At 36.8% G+C, this 17,182-nt stretch overlaps 2 protein-coding genes across 2 annotated transcripts; one reads left to right on the top strand and one right to left on the bottom strand.

Annotated features, from left to right (window-relative positions):
- Positions 1-3: 3 nt before the first annotated feature.
- Positions 4-3,284, top strand: LOC116291706 (uncharacterized). Its single transcript, XM_031698917.2, has 2 exons — positions 4-756; positions 2,222-3,284. The coding sequence occupies exons 1-2, from the start codon at positions 34-36 to the stop codon at positions 2,339-2,341; spliced, it is 843 nt and encodes a 280-aa protein (XP_031554777.2). The 5' UTR covers positions 4-33; the 3' UTR covers positions 2,342-3,284.
- Positions 1,570-15,947, bottom strand: LOC116291705 (gamma-tubulin complex component 3 homolog). Its single transcript, XM_031698916.2, has 20 exons — positions 15,785-15,947; positions 15,629-15,677; positions 15,298-15,359; positions 14,617-14,684; positions 14,410-14,493; positions 13,365-13,752; positions 12,376-12,822; positions 10,322-10,416; positions 10,065-10,136; positions 9,423-9,648; positions 8,853-8,989; positions 8,330-8,394; positions 7,996-8,131; positions 7,719-7,787; positions 6,885-7,020; positions 6,496-6,584; positions 5,576-5,707; positions 5,016-5,156; positions 3,961-4,080; positions 1,570-3,185 (listed from the first exon to the last, which is right to left on the bottom strand). Exons 1-20 carry the CDS (start codon positions 15,876-15,878, stop codon positions 3,024-3,026), a joined length of 2,772 nt encoding a protein of 923 aa, XP_031554776.2. The 5' UTR covers positions 15,879-15,947; the 3' UTR covers positions 1,570-3,023.
- Between the last annotated feature and the right edge of the window lie 1,235 nt (positions 15,948-17,182).

Raw genomic sequence — 17,182 nt, forward strand, 5'->3', positions numbered from 1 at the left:
TTTTCGGTTTTTAGTATACAATAAGTCGACAAAATGGCGCTATATATAAAAATACTAGGAATTATTACAGCTATTCTTGGAGCAACGAGAGTGATTTTTGACTTCCTGAACTTTATTTCAGCGGCTTATTGTGTATACAAGAATCACACTGTGGAAAAATGTCCTTACAATCGTTTTCCACCTTCTATAAACGTTATCGGAGCAGGAATGGAATCTTTTAACTCACTGGCACTTCTCTTGGCGTTATTTTTATGGGGACGCTTTAACGTTAAGAAATATGCACTCGCACTATCTCGCGTTGGACATTTTTGGGTCTGGTTTGTACTTTGCATTTGTTACATTTGTTCCAACTTTGTGGTAAAATCTGTCGAAGCGCGAGATTCAAAAGGGAAGCTATCGTACCTCGGAGTGTTTAGTGTTTTAGAAATGATAATGTTAACTTTCCTGGCATCAGCCATAAACTTCGTAGCTAGAGAGACGTACCAGTTCTGGATTGAACAGAATATAAACTCTGCCAAGTGGAGAAGATTATTTGATCATCTTTATTGCTTTATTCTCTTCACGTATGTGGTTAGAAATGCTGGTTTGTTTTTGTACGACACAGCGTTGGTGTCTTTGAGCATTTCTATCATTAAAGGAACAACAACCACCACTGGGGAGTGGGATAGTCTTCTCCTAGTGTTGAATGCTGCGTTTAGAGGAAGTTTTGTGAAGTTCTTCTTCGCCAAAGTGTTCCAAGGACAGGACTTGCCGAAGGTAAGGGGCAACTCATTTACTTATGGGGGAGGGGTAGGGAAATGCAATATGGATGGGAAGGGCTAGAGGGAAGGTAACTTGAACATGCAAAGAGAGGACAGAGAGCAGGGCTGTCAACCCCCAAGATATTCAAATCTGGAGAATTGATAGGGAAGGGAAATGACGTCACAGCGCGTCAAAAAGCGCGCGAAAAGACGTCTTTCGCTTTGTAACATTTGATGATTGGTTTATTTCTGACCAATCAGATTATTGCTTATATTACAATGGCCTGCTTGCAAGAACAGTTTATGAGGAACGTTTTGATTTTGTTAGCGATGTAAAATAACACAAACAACACAAAATAATTGGAATTTTAATTATGGTTGTGAAAGTCGAGTCTCACAAGAAATGGTCAGCTTCGGCGATTATCCGGGAGAATTGAGACTCTAATCTGGAGACCGGGAGATACGGTCCAAAATCTGGAGACTCCCGGTTTATCCGGGAGAGTTGACAGCCCTGAGAGAGGCTTTTTACCACGGGCAGTGAAATAAAGTCCAAGCTGGCCGGCAAGGTGCTTGTAAATGGGGTGATAAAACCAAAGGGGTTCTGCTTAAATGCAAAAGTAAACTTGGGATTTAAACAAAAAATCTTAAGGAAAATTGGGCTTCCTGTGTTTTTAAGAGTGCACAGGGTTTCTTCGAAATAAGTAATAGAATGGGAGTAAATAGATCTTATTAGACATTTTAGGGTGTAATACAGGTTGATATTTTTTCGATCCTGGAGCTGTATTTTGGCAAGTCTGATAGGGAGAGACAACATACAAAGACGAGAAAAAAGTTTTTAAAACTGGTTTTTTACTGTACAACATAGCCTAGAGTACAAATATCACCGGATATTTGTACTCGCTCCAGGTTTTCTCCTGCGTTATTTGTATTCTAACTTGAATAGTTGGATGACAAAATGTGAAACTGTATCATGCCTTCAGCTTTTTGTAGGATTTTTAACTCCATGGTCCTGTTATTTTCCAGATTAAATTATCCCTTCCTAAAAATACTATAATTAATTTGTTAGCATCCTTTAATATAGCATTACTTCATGTGACACAAGCCTTCATTATTTATATGCAAACAGAGATTGATTTGCTGGTGACACAAAGCAACTTGTATTTAGCTTTCATGAAAATGATTGACATTAATGTAACAATAGTTTAGTTAGTACTAAATATAAAGTATCGCTAAAAATACTATAACTGAAGTCAAGATTCATAATAATACTTGAAGTTTTTGTCTCTAACTTTTCTGAAACATGTTTACAGACATTTCAAGTATTTCTATTATTTCCTTATTTCGCAGTACCTTTTAATGGGCTCCCAGTAATACCAGAGCTTACCATGATGCACATTATTTGGGATTTGTTAAGCATGATTTAAAGTAATAAAATACATAATACCTACACTCATATCCACTACTGTTTGAACTCTATGCAGGTGTGTGATAATTGTGTGGAAAACAGAGGATCTCAAAATCCAAACCTTGAGCAGCAGCATGGAAATTACAACATTATTAATGAAGCATCTCAAGATAGTACATTTGTTCAGTATTCATAGACTTGCAACTCTACTGAGACCTCAGGCAGTGATCGCAATTGAGAGTGAGATTTGATATGAAGACAAGCAGACTTAATTGGACACAGTATCCATAGACTTGGTACTCTACTGACAACCACAAGCAGTGCTTTCATTGAAACAAGATTTGAAAAGACGAGCAGACCTACTTTACTGACACCAACAAGTAGTGCTCTCATTTGAGATTAAGCTTTGTTCTGACACAAAGCAGACTTTGGACACAGTTATTGATATACCTGCTACTTTACTAATACTGCTCAGTCTTTGGACAATTAGTTCATTCACTTGGATGAACATTTTTATTTGGTGCAGGCCATCATATGGATTCAAAAGAACCACTGAGAAACCAAAAAAAATCTAGCAGTCACCACAGTCAGTTACAGTCTGCACCTCATACTAATTACCTTTTACGATACATTACAAAAATGAACTTCAATATATTCCTTTTGACAAACCTTATCAGTTATTAGAAGCCCTATGTAACAAACAGTGATGTATTCATGAAAAATAAGTGTTGTAGGAATGAGATCTGGGTAAACTTTGCATGCAAAAATGTTCCAAGGTTACACCCAATAACTTGTTTTCCTTTCAATGAAGTAATCAATTTTAGTGAGCTTAAGAAGTAAGGATGCTATGATTGCATTATGGATTATCTACATAAGTTTTATCGGTTTTTATACCGCTTACTGAATCTATGTGTCAATGGGGACCTTAACTTGGGCTCTTTCTTTTTGTAGTGTTCGTTGAAATCAAGTCTGAAGCTCAGGAAACGAAGATTGTCATCCTGGTGACTTGTAAGCATCATCAGAAATTGTTGCACCATGTCCTATAAGCAAGAAAAGCCAAATATTATAAGTCCCTCTTTGTTATTCAGGTTCATTGTTTTGCTATCTCAAAGTAAAAAAAGTACAAGTTATGTTTTGAATTTGTCTCAGTCTTCTATACGTGTCTGACAGCAAAATGCCAACAAGTCTCGATCTACAGAAAATTATAAAACAGATACTTTGATCTTAGTTCACACAGGATGCTGAGAGAACATGCGAAAAGTTTAGGAAACCACAATATAAGAGTCGTTGAAAAGTCAAAAAAGTCTAAGATATTTCCCCCATCCCTTTCCTTCACTTGTAGTCACATTACAATACTAACATTTAGTGACTATATAACCACTATTCGGCCTCTATAAAAATTTTAACTACTATTTAACAACCAGTTGTGAGATCAGATATGTCAGAAAAATCTCTCCATCCCTTTACTATTAAGCAACTATCGTTGACTCTTAAAGCTCCAAGGTATGTTAATTTAATTCAATTTTATAAGTAAATGTAATGTTTTTGTTAAGCTTGCCTGTGCTATTTGCAGGCTCATGCATTCTATTAAAGTATAGTATTATATTTTATGAAATAAATGAAAACTTTATGCGGGCTTTGCCTCACTTCAGAGGCTGGTAAACAAAAGCAGAAATCAAAATTATAACAAAAAAAGCAACTGCTGGATTTGAGGCTAAGCATACATTGGAGTTTTAAGAGTTGTCAATACCCACTATTTTGCAACCAGATGTCAAAGTCCAAAAGAGGGTTTCAATTTCACTGTTGTCGGCATACCTGATAGGACTGGAACAGTACTCTCAGCTGTGCTCTAATGTCAGGAATAATTTTATCCACAAAATGAACTGATTTTCTTCTTACTTCTTCCTCATCTTCCTCAGTCATTCCCCAGTCACCCTGTGTAAATTCAATAAAAACATTCATTCATATATATCCCTGTGCCTATTATTGCCCTAATTCACTATGATGTCACTGCTTGTTCATGTGGGGGATAGAATCGCCAAATCCAATAGACACTTCAACAAAATTTGCTCCTAGCGAAACAGTTGAATCTAAAATGGCCTGGTTTTCAGATATAATATGTGTTAATATGTACTAAAACATATTCTGAGCATTTGCTGGCTATTCTACTTCTCTTCATGGATTGATACAGTTTAAGAACAATTTTCAGTAAATTTGTGTTGATTTGACCCTGTCCGACGACCATGATCCTTTGCGTTGAAACAATAGATTATTGAAGATTGTTTTGATGTGACGTCATAGTGAATTAGGGCAATTAAGGAAGCACAAGATGGTTTGGTTTGGGAATCAAGAGTGGTGTAGTGACAATGCACTTGGCAATGCCTCTTTCAGTTATTTCAGGTTCTCTACCTCTGGAATCTCTGGATCTCCCTCACATATTTTTGAGTTCCAACTTGATTCGTGAGTTAGCAGTGCCCTGACTTAGATCAGCACAGAGTTGGAGGTGCCCTGCAGTTATTTCTAGGAAATTAAACCAGCTGAACGCAGGCTAACTTAGATTAGCCCAAAGGTTGTTTTACAATTCAATCTGAGTTAGTAGTACAGGATTTACAATGCTTCTCAATCATGAGCGAAATTGTACAATTTGCTGTCATGACGAAATAGGTTTCGATGGACGTCAATCAAGGTGTTTCCATGACATTCCATAGGCACGTGTCCTTAAAAGCTTTGTGTTTTCCGACCATTTTAAGGAAACTATTTGATTGGCATCCACCAAAACTCTATTTTGTCTTGAGAGAAAATATTATGATTTTGCGCATGTGATTGAGAAGCACTGCTGTAATGATTAATTTATCTTTAATCATTGCTACCTTCTCAGTTTTTCTGTTGACAGATTCCTTCAGCTTCTGTCGGGACTGAACTTCTTCTTCTGCAGCAGTGTATAGGAAAGATTGTGCATTTTGGAATTGAACAATCAGATCAAAGATGGCTCGTAACTGGGTCAGCATATTCTGAAGCAAGGAAATCAACAAAGGGATGTCAAGTTTGAATTGAATAGGTTCTTTAATAGTGCTTTACTAGCCTCCTTATGAGAATCAAGGGTGGCAAGTGACAGTGCACATCTCACCCCTTGGGTCTTGGGTTTGATTCCTGTACTCAGCATCACATGTCAGTGGAGTTTGTTAGGTCTCTCCCTTGGTTTAAGGGTTATTCTCCATGTTCTTGGTTTTTCTATCTCTACCTAGCAAGTTAATTCCTTTTTGGTCTGAGTCAGCTGTGCCCTGACTTTGATCAGCCCAGAGGTTGCTTCAATGTTTGGTCTGTCAGTCAGCTGTGCCCTGACTTTGATCAGCCCAGAGGTTGTTTCAGAATACGCACAAAATTTAGAGTGATATACTTGTGTGCAACAATTTGACAAGAGTATACTTACTCTTGATTCAGTATCTAACAAAGATCTAGAGATAACGTGGTCCAAGAATGTTTCATGTGCAGCTATAATATGATCTAAGTCACTGGCTTCTGATACTTGCTTCTTTAAGTCTGCCCAGCAACACTCTAAAACCTGCCAAGGTTGAAGTTATTACATGTAGAAAAAACATTATTCTTTATGAAAATACTTTAATCATAGTTGCATTGGACTGCTGAGATATTAAAGATTTGGGGGTTGCACAGAAAAAGGAAATTTAATATTCTGACTAGTATACCTTTGTAACAGAAACATTGTTATATAGTTGGAGATTTTGCTGACATAACCAACACTCTCATCGGTTGAAAGATGACCACTTGATACTAATTAAATCTAAATGTATCCTGGCTGGAAAAAAGTAACTTATTTCCTGTTCTGTAAACAAGTTGCATGTGACAAACTAGATGAACTCAGAACGTGAAAAAAGCTGGTCACATGATACTTTGCACAAATAACAAACAACAAAGCAGGAGCAGATATTTTGCTGGAATTTTCAGTAGAAATGGAGCCTAAAGCAAAAAGTCCAGTATGGACTGTACTGTCATTGAGAGAAAGGATTCAGAAAATACTAAAAAAGTGGCTAAAAAAGTTGTTGCTACTCACTTTGCTTTTTGGTAGCAAAAAACAAGACCCTATGTGAGTTGCATTATTTAGTCAGTATTCATGCATTTAAATAGATTACTAAATAAAGTTCTTATTTTGTAAAAAATGACTTTAATGTTTATCAATGCTACACAACAAAACACTTAATATCTGGTTCCTTGGGAAATTAGTGAGTTTTGTTTTCCCTCAAGACCAGATATTAAGTGTATAATAACTTGACCACTATGTTTACCAAAGCACCATTAATATATAAATAAGGAAGAGAGTGAAATACCATGTACCTCAAAGGCAATATAATACTGCATCTGATGGATGAAATGGACCATTTCTATCCCTAACATGTGACACTGATGAAGGACAGGAACAAGCTCTGAAAGACAACAGTACAACATCAAATGCATGAAAATGAAGACATAGATGCAAGGATGGGGTGGATAGATGGATGGATGGATGGATAGATGGATGGATAGATGGATGGATAGATGGATGGATAGATGGATGGATAGATGGATGGATGGATGGATGGATAGATGGATGGATGGATTGGAAGATTGCATTACCTATTGGCAGAATAAATGGATGGATGTGTGGGGGTTGAATAGATGAATGGATAGAAAGGTGAGTAAATGGGAATAATTGGTGGATGGAAAGGAGGCAACAAAAGCTTTACCTGGTATGGTATTGACCAATCTATTGCTAACCATCTGGTTTCTCCAGATCCCAGTCAGACAATACTCCATTCTTTTGGCTCTCCACAAGAAATTGAAGATTCTTAGATAATGAATCATGCATTCTGGTGTGAAGACCTGTACAAAAACAATCATGGTAAACGGTTACTTTAACCCAGCCTTTCTACCTGTATGACTTTAAATTGATGAGATTAAAAAGTGATGTCCAGGGCTTTTAGAATATTTTAGGATAGCCTATAAGTCTGAAGTGGCTGGATGTGATCTGATAAGAGGAACAGAAGGTATCTAGTATATAAAAGATGAAGTAGCTGGCAGTATTAACTTTGAAGCAATCACCAGAGTTCCAGCGGCTGTTGGCTCATTCTGAAAGCCCTAAATGTCATATTGATGTAAACTAGATTTCTTTGTCAAAACTCAGAGATGTTCCATTTAACAAATTGACATCAGATTTTTATGTGTCTGTCCTCTTATTGACAATGAATTGCAGTCATCACATTGTCAAAGTAGTGTGGATCCACGAGGCGTAGACAAGGCTGTAGCTGAGTGGATCTGCATACTACTTTGACAATGTGATGGTGAAATTCATTGTCAATAAGAGGACAGACACATAAAAATCTGATGTCAATTTGTTTTTTACAATAACAAAAACGATAAAAACTTTTCATTTTTAGCGATCAAAACAACCAACGGAAAGAGCGCGCGCTCGTTGACGTCAGCTTTATCTGTCTGTCCTCTTATTGATGATAAAAAAAAAACAATCAGCGCTCGAGACATTTGTAAGTTATTGTAAAAATAGTTTTAAGATATTATCTTACAGTGCTGATAGGCCCATCCACATGATAATCCAAACTGAACACATCCCAACCAGTATCACCAGGGGAGACCTAGACAAAAGACAAGGAAAACAAACTATTATTTAAAGAAAGGTGAAAGACTGAATGAATGATAGAATTTAGTAGGAAGGAAGGAGACAAAGAGAGGAGGAACAAAAGAAAAACAAATGAAGTAATGAAAAAATGAGCAAAAAAAGGAAGGAAGGAAGGAAGGAAGGAAGGAAGGAAGGATAGAAGGTGCAAGTTGTCTTCACCTTACCTCAAGCAATCTACAGTCAAGTCTTTTTAATATTTCAGGGTTTTCATACTGGGCATTAGTTGCTCTTATAGCTGCCTCTAGTACCCCCGTCAGGTTGTGCATGTATAGAGTGCTGGCTGGTTTGTCAAGGTCTGATCTAGAAAATAAATGAAATTACCACACAAATGCTTAATTATCATGTAATTATCAAATTATATCAAAAAATATGGACTTCAAATGCATGCCATGCTAGGATTTAAAAAATTAGCCCAACCTCACCCTTCCTCTCAGCAGTTTTGCAGTTATACTGGTCCAGTCAAAGGCCACTTTAATTGAGTAGCAAGATCATACTTACTCAAGAAGGTCCATTAAATGACGAATGAAATCCCCCTGACCCAACAACATGTACAGCCTCAGAGCCTGAAGTAAATCAACAGACAAACATGCTAATACATTTATAATAATTCATAAAATAAATAATTTTTTCTCCAGACATAGTAAAATAAGGTCTATTGAGGTCTATCATCATTGAGATCTTAATGTAATGCCTTGAAAATAAAATGATTATTACTATAAGTAATAATTATTATTATTGAGTCCAAAACATTAAAACATTATGGATATTTACATTCAGTGAGGACACTCAAACTGTGAACACTTCAAGTTGTTTTTCAGATTATAAATTCCTCTGAAATGAAGCATTGAGCACAAATACAGTGAGTGATCAAAATGAAACTCATTTCTAATCATTCCATAATTGGCTCAAGGGAAAAATTACATGTACAGTATGCGGCGCCCAGTATGCATATGAAGAAAAGTGACAAAAAGTGTTCAGGGTTCAAGTGTCCTCACTGAAATAATGATGTCACAATTATCACCTTCAAATGATCCTGGAATTGGTACTTGGTGAAGAGTATTTCCAGTAATTTCTTGCTGGTATCTCTGTATGCTATGTCAATGGTTTCCTGTAATGCTGCACCCGTGAATTCTGCATCTGCTGTTAACTGTGCTGCAGCTGGAAAAAATCAAGGATAAAATAATGGCTGGTTAATGGTCAGACATAATGACGTTTCCACATTGGATTGATCAATATGTGACAAGCAAATGTGACCGGGCAAGCTAAAGGGCACTGTCCTAATAGGTGTTTGGTTGAACAAGTACCCATATTGGATGGACATTGTAAGTTGACTAGCCATTATTTTTTAGTCTTGATTTTTGTGAAGGTACAGTAAGATATTGTCTAACTAACTACTATGATAACATGGGAAGAAAACAAATAAAGTTATTTACCAGCCTAAAGTCAGTAGGGAAAAACTGTACTTGAGTTGTGCAAGAGGTTACATGGCCTGTCAATAACCTTTCATATACTTAAATATGAAATTAATGCAGACTTAAGTAAGGCCCAAGGTATCACATGATACATTATTATTGTCTCAAGTTGAACTCACCAGCATTCTTTTCAGCCTTAGTCCTCTCGTGCACCTTGTCTTCATCCCTAATAATTGACCCACGGTCCTTACAAACATGTCTGATGAAGTTGATGGATTTGCCAATATTCAGGATTTTGGTAGCCAACTCAAGAGGAATAAATGATGGAAGCATTGGTTTCCTGATGCTGTATTTGTCGTACCATAATCTGTCATCACCAACAGTGTAGTCTACAGCTACAAAGAACTGTCAGAAAGAATCAATGAACACCAACAAATTACAACTTAATGAATCCCTCGTCCTTCGAATTTTATTGATACCCTGAAACAACCTGTTTAGTGACCAAAGTTGTTGATCTAAGTTGGGGCATGGCTAATTCACAAATCAAACCCTAGTAGAACAACATCTGGACTGATCAAAGTCAGGGCATGGCTAACTCAGTTAAAATTAGATTAAATTTAGAGTGTTAGGTTCTGCGGAGGGAAGAAAACAGGAATTAATTACCCGACAGGCACAAAAAACCCAACTTCCATGCAATGCCAAGTTTGAAAATTGAAACTGTAAAGCAAGAGGTGAGATGGAAGTGTAATACTTCTATACTCCCTTGTTTCTTAGCATCATCAACACTACCTTACCCTCTATTCACACCTTATGTTGCTCACCTCTTGATACTGATCTTCCAATTCTCCATCATAGATCCATCTGTCCATTATATTTCTAATAGGATGAGCAACCTGAAAAGAAAAAACACAGTGGAAGTCAGTGGTCCTAATATAAACCTTGTGGTACACCATACAAACGCATACAATACTTAAAAAAATATTTGTGACGAAGCATCTCAGATGCTCAGTTGTCTACCTAAGCTTTCAAGGGTCCCAAAATAGATTGCTGCTGTACTATACACCACCTAAAGACTCACCAGATTTAAAATGTGCTTGACCAGGGATTTTACAAATGGATCACCATGCTGCATGTATGTGTGTAGAGCCGACAGAAGTGCTCCACCTTTTTTCCCTGATAAATCAAGAGTGATATATATATATTTAATTTACTCTTCTTTACAAACAACAAGAATAAACCTCACTATTTTTATTTTGCCAAAACATTTTTTTACACAAGACTGTTCAATATGGATAGAATGAGTGATAACAATCTTTATTGTGGGAAGCTCTTTCACAAAAGTGATTTACAAAGATGCCATAACATAATAAAACTAATTTAATAAATAAAGTATTAAATAAATATGAAAATAGGTTAAAAAGTTAAAAAAAGTTAGAAGTAATATAAAATAAGCATACAGAAATATGGAAAAATATAAATAAGTAAAATAGTTATTATTATAGCTATGTAGATATATATCTAACAAATATTATTTTATTGAAAATTCTAGGTTTATGTATATGTAATCTAATCAGAGTAATTTTCTAAATTCTTTGAAATTTGGGGCATTTCTTACAGAATTATCTATATTGTTTCATTCCTTCGCCGCATGAAATCTAAAATATTGTTTGCCCCAATTTGTGCAAACAGTAGGAAGATGTATGTCTGAACAGCGGTGAGTACAATAATTATGTATACATATTTATTTGTATAGGAAATCAGGCGAGTGCAATTAAAGAACTTTCAAAACGTTATGAGTGTCTATGTGGACCGCGTAGCACTTATGAAATACATGAAGATATAGAAATATAGATAAGTCATAGTGCTTGGGAACGAGGTTATTCTGGGCAAAAGCCCTTGGAATTAAATTCGGAAAAATTAATTTCCGAGCTCGCTGGGAATCGAACCCACGACCTTCGGAATTGTACTACCAATGCTCTACCAGCTGAGCTAGAGGTCAGACTGAGAGCAGGCCAGGGTGAAATAGAGTGTCTATTAATTCCAAATTGTATGAGAAGATCGTGCGATTTTTTGTTTATAGTTCACTCAACAAAATTTCAGTAAAAAATGTGAAGCAATGCCGTTCATCTTTGTCTATTTGGGCGCCAATTTTCAGTCTATCGCGCAACTGAAATGCATAAAAAAGGTTAGTTCTTACGGCTTTAAAATTTTATTCATATGTTTTTTAAGTACTTGTAAAACGATAGAAAATAATTGTTTTGCCATGTTTTGGCTGTGTTGCCATAGCGACTTAATTCGGTACTCCTACGGAGTACAATTAACGCTATAATTGTACTCCTCTCAACCAATCAGAGTCGAATAATTTTGTTGAGTGTACTATAATTTAAGAAATTGGAATCATAACCTATGTAATTATTAATATACTTAAAAACTACGAATGCAACGATGGCGAATGCGACATTCACTTAAGGTAATCCAATTCAAACGTTCTTGACCTATATAGTAGCTGAGAAATATCTAGGAAGGCCTAATATACATCGACTGTAGCTGCATTATTTTGAAGGATTTGTAAATGTTGCATAAGAACCTCATTAAGAGAATGCTCAGGATTAAAATAAAACTGAGAATGAGATCATTTTGAAATTTTATTACTAAATGTGATTCCCAGTCACACGTGACCAACTTGACCTTCATCACAAATGAAAAATTGAGTTTGGGTGGACGTCAATCAAAAAGTTTTTTTATGACAGCAGAAAGGAATACTCATGTGAAAACACACATACACTGTATGTGCAAAAACCGCTTGTTGCCCACTTATCTCATGCTTCTTGTAACTCTGAATTTTTTGCTCAGGATATAATTTGTTAAAAAAGACACTGGATTCCAACTCCAAATTCTAATACCTTGACTGCAAAGCTATTGCTATTGACAATGATTTGAGTGTTTCAAGATCAGGTACAGGCTGCCATAGTCAATACCAATAGCTTTGCAGTCAAGCGTCTGAGATTTGGATTTGGAATCCTATGCCATTCTTAAGAAACCCTTTTGATTGACATCCACCAAAACTCTATTTTTCATTTGTGAAGAATGTCAAGCTGGTCGCGTGTGACTGGGAATTACAGTTATACCAACCTTTGCACGTATCAACCAGTGTTGCCAAGGTTCTTAGTCTGATGAGTGGGTCAAAAGTCCAAACCATAAGCCGCCGAAGAGTCAAACTCCCACTAGCTCCTTCTCCTTCAATCCCCTGGTCACTAAGCTGTTGTTGGCCTTCAAGTACAGCCATTAGGCGATAATACTCTGTTAATTCTTGCTGGAGGGCAGCGCAAAAGCTCTGTCCAACCAATCCCAAGGCTCTGTCACCTGTTCTTGCATCAAGATATTTCCGCACCTTTCTATACAGCCAACCTAGTTCTGCTAGCTTGTTGACAAGGTCACGCACTGACTTTGGGACACCAACTTTGGGGTCAATGCGATAGGCATCAGTTGCTTCGTCAAGTTTAATTATCTTGCCTTCAATACCTTGGAAGACATAGATTATTTCTCTAAGAAGAATGGCCTCAGATGCCTCAAAGGAAGCTGGAAAAAATAGAAAATAACAAATTAAAATAAGGGCTACTTTGACGAGTTCGACAATGTGACAAGCCATCTTGAATCTCAAGGCATTATGGGTCACCTAGGGGGCAAAACAAAACAAAGATGCTGAAATGACAACCCACAACATTTGAGAAATTTCGTCAGTTATTGTTTATCATATTTGTGAAATTTCCTCACTCTATGTAAATATTATAACAAAGATTTGTATAGTTGCCCTCTTGATGACTCATAATGCCTTGTGATTCAATATGGCCACCACATGGTCGAAGAAGTCCATTGCTTCTGATCTGATATGGTGGTTTGTCCATCGAATAACTTGTTCCAATTTCAACTACTTTATCACTTGTTAGCAATTAAAAATTAAATCTCTAAGGAAAGGGTTTCTCTGTGCAGCATCTAGTATACATTTGTGCAAATGGGAATTGAAGAGACTTGGAAATTAGTATGAAATGAGAAAGCATCACACCTACGGTATATTGTTAGTTTGGGTCTATTATTAATTTATTCCTACACTCCATACATACTATTTTCTCCTGTGCCATAACTCTGTAGTCTTGCCACAGCTTCAGGCCCAGGTATTCTTCCTACACTGTCAAATTCCTGCTGTCTTGATAAAGTAAGTGACTTTGCAACCATGGAGGACAAATGTGATGGTTCAGATCGATATGTATGGACATTATCTGCAAACCTTACTGATTGTGTACCAGTGTTTGGTAGGCGCTGTACAGAGATAGAAGGTGTCTGGGTGTCTGAGGAGAATGTTCTACTAGATGGATCGCTGCTAATACCACTGCTGCTTTGGGAGTGAACTGTCGAATAGCCACCAGTGTTAAGAACTGGTCTTAATGCATTAGTTGCTGGGGTAGATGTGGAAGTGAGTGGTAATCCAAGGCCAAAAAAGACATCTGCATTCTGTAAAGAAATTTAGAGTCAACAAGAAAAAAACTAAAACCCCCAAATTCACTTCACAATATCTAATGTCACTCCCAGAAATCACTGCTAACTATTAAAACAAGGCATGAGTTCACCCTGTAGTCAGGGTCTAGTTAGTTTAGGCTTTGCTCAAACTTAATAGTTCTTATCCTATATTCATTTTTGAAGGCTCATAGGTTGAAAGATTCATCACAAAAAGTTCACTTCAGGAACATTAACAAAAAGCCCCATAGGAAACTACATGTACAAGCAAACGGATCAAGTCAAATTGAAGGTCTTCCTAAATTTTTCAACTGACTCATTCTCAAACAATAAATTTATAACAGGATTAGCTTCAAAACTCAACAAGACAAATAACCAATCAAAGTAGAAATTAATAGTGAAAAACATAAGGAAGATTGCTCATCTTACCAGATTAATTGAGCATTTAAATAGAGCGAACTACTTCAAATCCTTGGAATATCAACAAGCACAAGAAAAGCACAGGCAACCCAATCTCTGAAAAGTGCAACTAGTATCCACAAGTTCACCAAAGATTTAGCGCCAAATGAAATTTGCTTTTTCCCTACATCAACAAAATGCATTGTGGGTTTCCTTGGGTAGAAGAATCTAGAAAATGAGAGGGTATTGGCTTACCTGGCCTTGGGATGTGCCACTTTTTCTGTTGTCACTAATATTCAAGAGAAAGTAGAGAATAGCCCACTTGTTTTGAATTACACCCTGAAACATGAAGGGAAAAATTATTATATAATAGATATTTTAAATTTTGGGGTTGAGCTAAGAATTCAGCATGAGAGAACTGAAAAGTTTATGAATTTTAGTGAAACACTTAATCAGACATACCTGGGAACCTAGTTTTCTGTAAAGTTCTGAGAAAATAGCAGCATCAACTTCCTTGTTCTCTCTAACCACTAAAGAAAACAAAACATAGACAATGAGAAGGCAAAAAAATTATATTGAACCCCGAAATAATCTCTGGGCTTATCTAGGTCAAAGGGCAAAGCTAACTCAGAGTTTGAATTGGAAAACAGAGAGAAGAGAAGAGACCCAACAAACTCTGCTCACATTTGGTGTAGAGTCAGGACCACCCATGATTCCATACAGACATGGCATTGAGACATCATAAATCCCCCCCCCCCCCCCAGAAACAAATTTACTGAGGGGAGAAGTTGTTCATTTTGATGATAAATATTGAAAAGAAAGTGTAAGGCTGCATTGCATGGCAGAGTGAGGATGAAATTTAGGGGGGATTAGAAAAAGTTTTACTAGTAAAATGGGGGGGGGGGGGGGTTGTTTGAAAATTTTTTTCAGAGAATTAGGGGGGGGGGGTGCAAATTTTTTAGAAGAAGCTACGAGAGATTACCCGGGGGGATAGTTTTTTTGGGGGGTTTTCAAGGGGGGATCTTAAGAATTTTTTTTGTCATTTAAATTTCACCTGCCCCCCTCTGCCATACATTATGAACGTGACCTAAGGATTTGTAAATAAAAATTGTCGACATAGAAAAACAACTCATATTTACTCACATTTTCTTTTAATCCTTTCAGCTATTCTGAATTCGTCATTGGCAACAGAAGGTGCAAAACGACTACAAAACATTGAATCGATATTTAAGATATTAGCTGAAGAATGATTTTATTTGGCTAGTTTTGTTGAGTTCAACTATATCGTTAAAAGTCAAGAGCAGGCACAACAGCAATATATAGTTGTGCCAATGAAATGCTAAGGCAATTAGCAGTTCGATATTGTTAAAGTTTGAGTACAATGTCCCACAAACAATATCAATACAGTACATATATCAAATATAAAAAATTACAAAACGAATATGGTACTTTTAAGTAAATACACTTAACGTACCTTCCAACTACACGAAGAGCATACTGATAGTGTTCTAATACACTAGGATCTAGAAACGGAATAACAAAAACTTTAAGCTTAAACTTATTTTTGTTTAATTAACCCTTTAATGAAGAAATTAACTAAATTTTCTAATTTTATTTATATATTTTTTACCTTGAGTTTTAGAGTCTTTTCCAATAATTTTACAGCACAGAGCGTACAGAAGGCCTGCTGGAGAGTTAGGGTCACTCTCACCCGACTCAACCATGCTGAAAAATTCTTAAATAAGAGTAAAAAGATTGTTTTTTAGTTATTTACCATCATCCTCTTAGCTGCGTACCGCCAAAACTCAAAATATTCTAAGCATAGTCTTAGCTTCGCATCAGCTATCCATACTATTTCACGGGCTCAACTATTTTCCACAGGGAACCCAAGTAGAATGCATATCATACTGCCACATGCTCAAGGCATAAAAAAGTGAGACAGTGGATTGTAAAAAATGCTATATTTTAATTGTATTTTTCTTATCAAGCACAATTTTCACTGGTTTCATGGACTTTAAGACAGGGCTTTCTTTCATTTGCCCGAAGGGCTTCATTTTCAATTCTATCTTTCTTACGACACCCACTACACAAAAATCGCGACGTGTACTTTGCAATAGACTGCCGTCAATCAAAATCGTCGACATCATTTACACGCGTTTGGATTGGCCCGGATAGGCCCCTAGAGTGTGGCTCATAATAGAGAGTTTTAGATTTGCCTTCATGGCAAACGTGAAACGTCAGTTGACCAGTGAAAAATTGTTTCAAATAGCTGAGAAAGAATCGCAAAAAAGTTCAAGTAGTAGAAAAACAAACGAATATTTGTCTTTGGTGAGAAAGTCAGGGCTGTCAACCCCCGAGATATTCAAATCTGGAGAATTGATAGGGAAGGGACATGACGTCACAGCGCGTCAAAAAGCGCGCGAAAAGACGTCTTTCGCTTTGTAACATTTGATGTGATTGGTTTATTTCTGACCAATCAGATTATCGCTTATATAACAATGGCCTGCTTGCAAGAACAGTTTATGAGGAACGTTTTGATTTTGTTAGCGATTTAAAATAACACAAAATAATTGGAATTTTATGGTTGTGAAAGTCGGGTCTCAAGAAATGGTCAGCTTCGGGAATTATCCGGGAGATTTGAGACTCTAATCTGGAGACCGGGAGATACGCTCCAAAATCTGGAGACTCCCGGTTTATCCGGGAGAGTTGACAGCCCTGGAAAGTTTGCAAGAGGTTAAGTTAAATATAGGAAAACGATTAAAACGTGGTCACGTTTGCCGTTTGCGGGGGAAAAAACAATCTAAAACTCTCAAATACTTGTCAACAAACGACAAGTTTTGGCGCCTTTTGAATCACACACCAAGGGAGCACATTAAAATTTTGTTTGTGTAAGGAAAGTTATTGTTCTTGGTTGATCTATCTAGCGCGCGCAATCCATCATGTGACAGGCGTTCCTCGTAGTGTTTTGGTTTCGGCCGATCCGAATGGCTTACGATCATGTAAGGAAGGGAATAATCGTCGGTTTTCG

This window comes from Actinia tenebrosa, unplaced genomic scaffold (genome assembly GCF_029948245.1).
Source record: "Actinia tenebrosa isolate PJP-AT-01 unplaced genomic scaffold, QUT_ActTen_1.0 PGA_scaffold0__85_contigs__length_37466705, whole genome shotgun sequence".
In the NCBI taxonomy this organism is placed as follows: Eukaryota; Metazoa; Cnidaria; class Anthozoa; order Actiniaria; family Actiniidae; genus Actinia; species Actinia tenebrosa.

What these genes read in the sequence shown, in the direction of transcription:
- LOC116291706 (XM_031698917.2), top strand. Translation starts at nt 34, where the DNA reads ATGGCGCTATATATAAAAATACTAGGAATTATTACAGCTATTCTTGGA. An exon ending in AAGGACAGGACTTGCCGAAG is followed by an intron (nt 757 to 2,221) that starts GTAAGGGGCAAC and finishes AACTCTATGCAG; the next exon opens with GTGTGTGATAATTGTGTGGA.
- LOC116291705 (XM_031698916.2), bottom strand. Translation starts at nt 15,878, where the DNA reads ATGGTTGAGTCGGGTGAGAGTGACCCTAACTCTCCAGCAGGCCTTCTG. An exon ending in GTGGCACATCCCAAGGCCAG is followed by an intron (nt 13,753 to 14,409) that starts GTAAGCCAATAC and finishes ATTTCTTTACAG; the next exon opens with AATGCAGATGTCTTTTTTGG. An exon ending in TACTGTTCCAGTCCTATCAG is followed by an intron (nt 3,186 to 3,960) that starts GTATGCCGACAA and finishes TCTTGCTTATAG; the next exon opens with GACATGGTGCAACAATTTCT.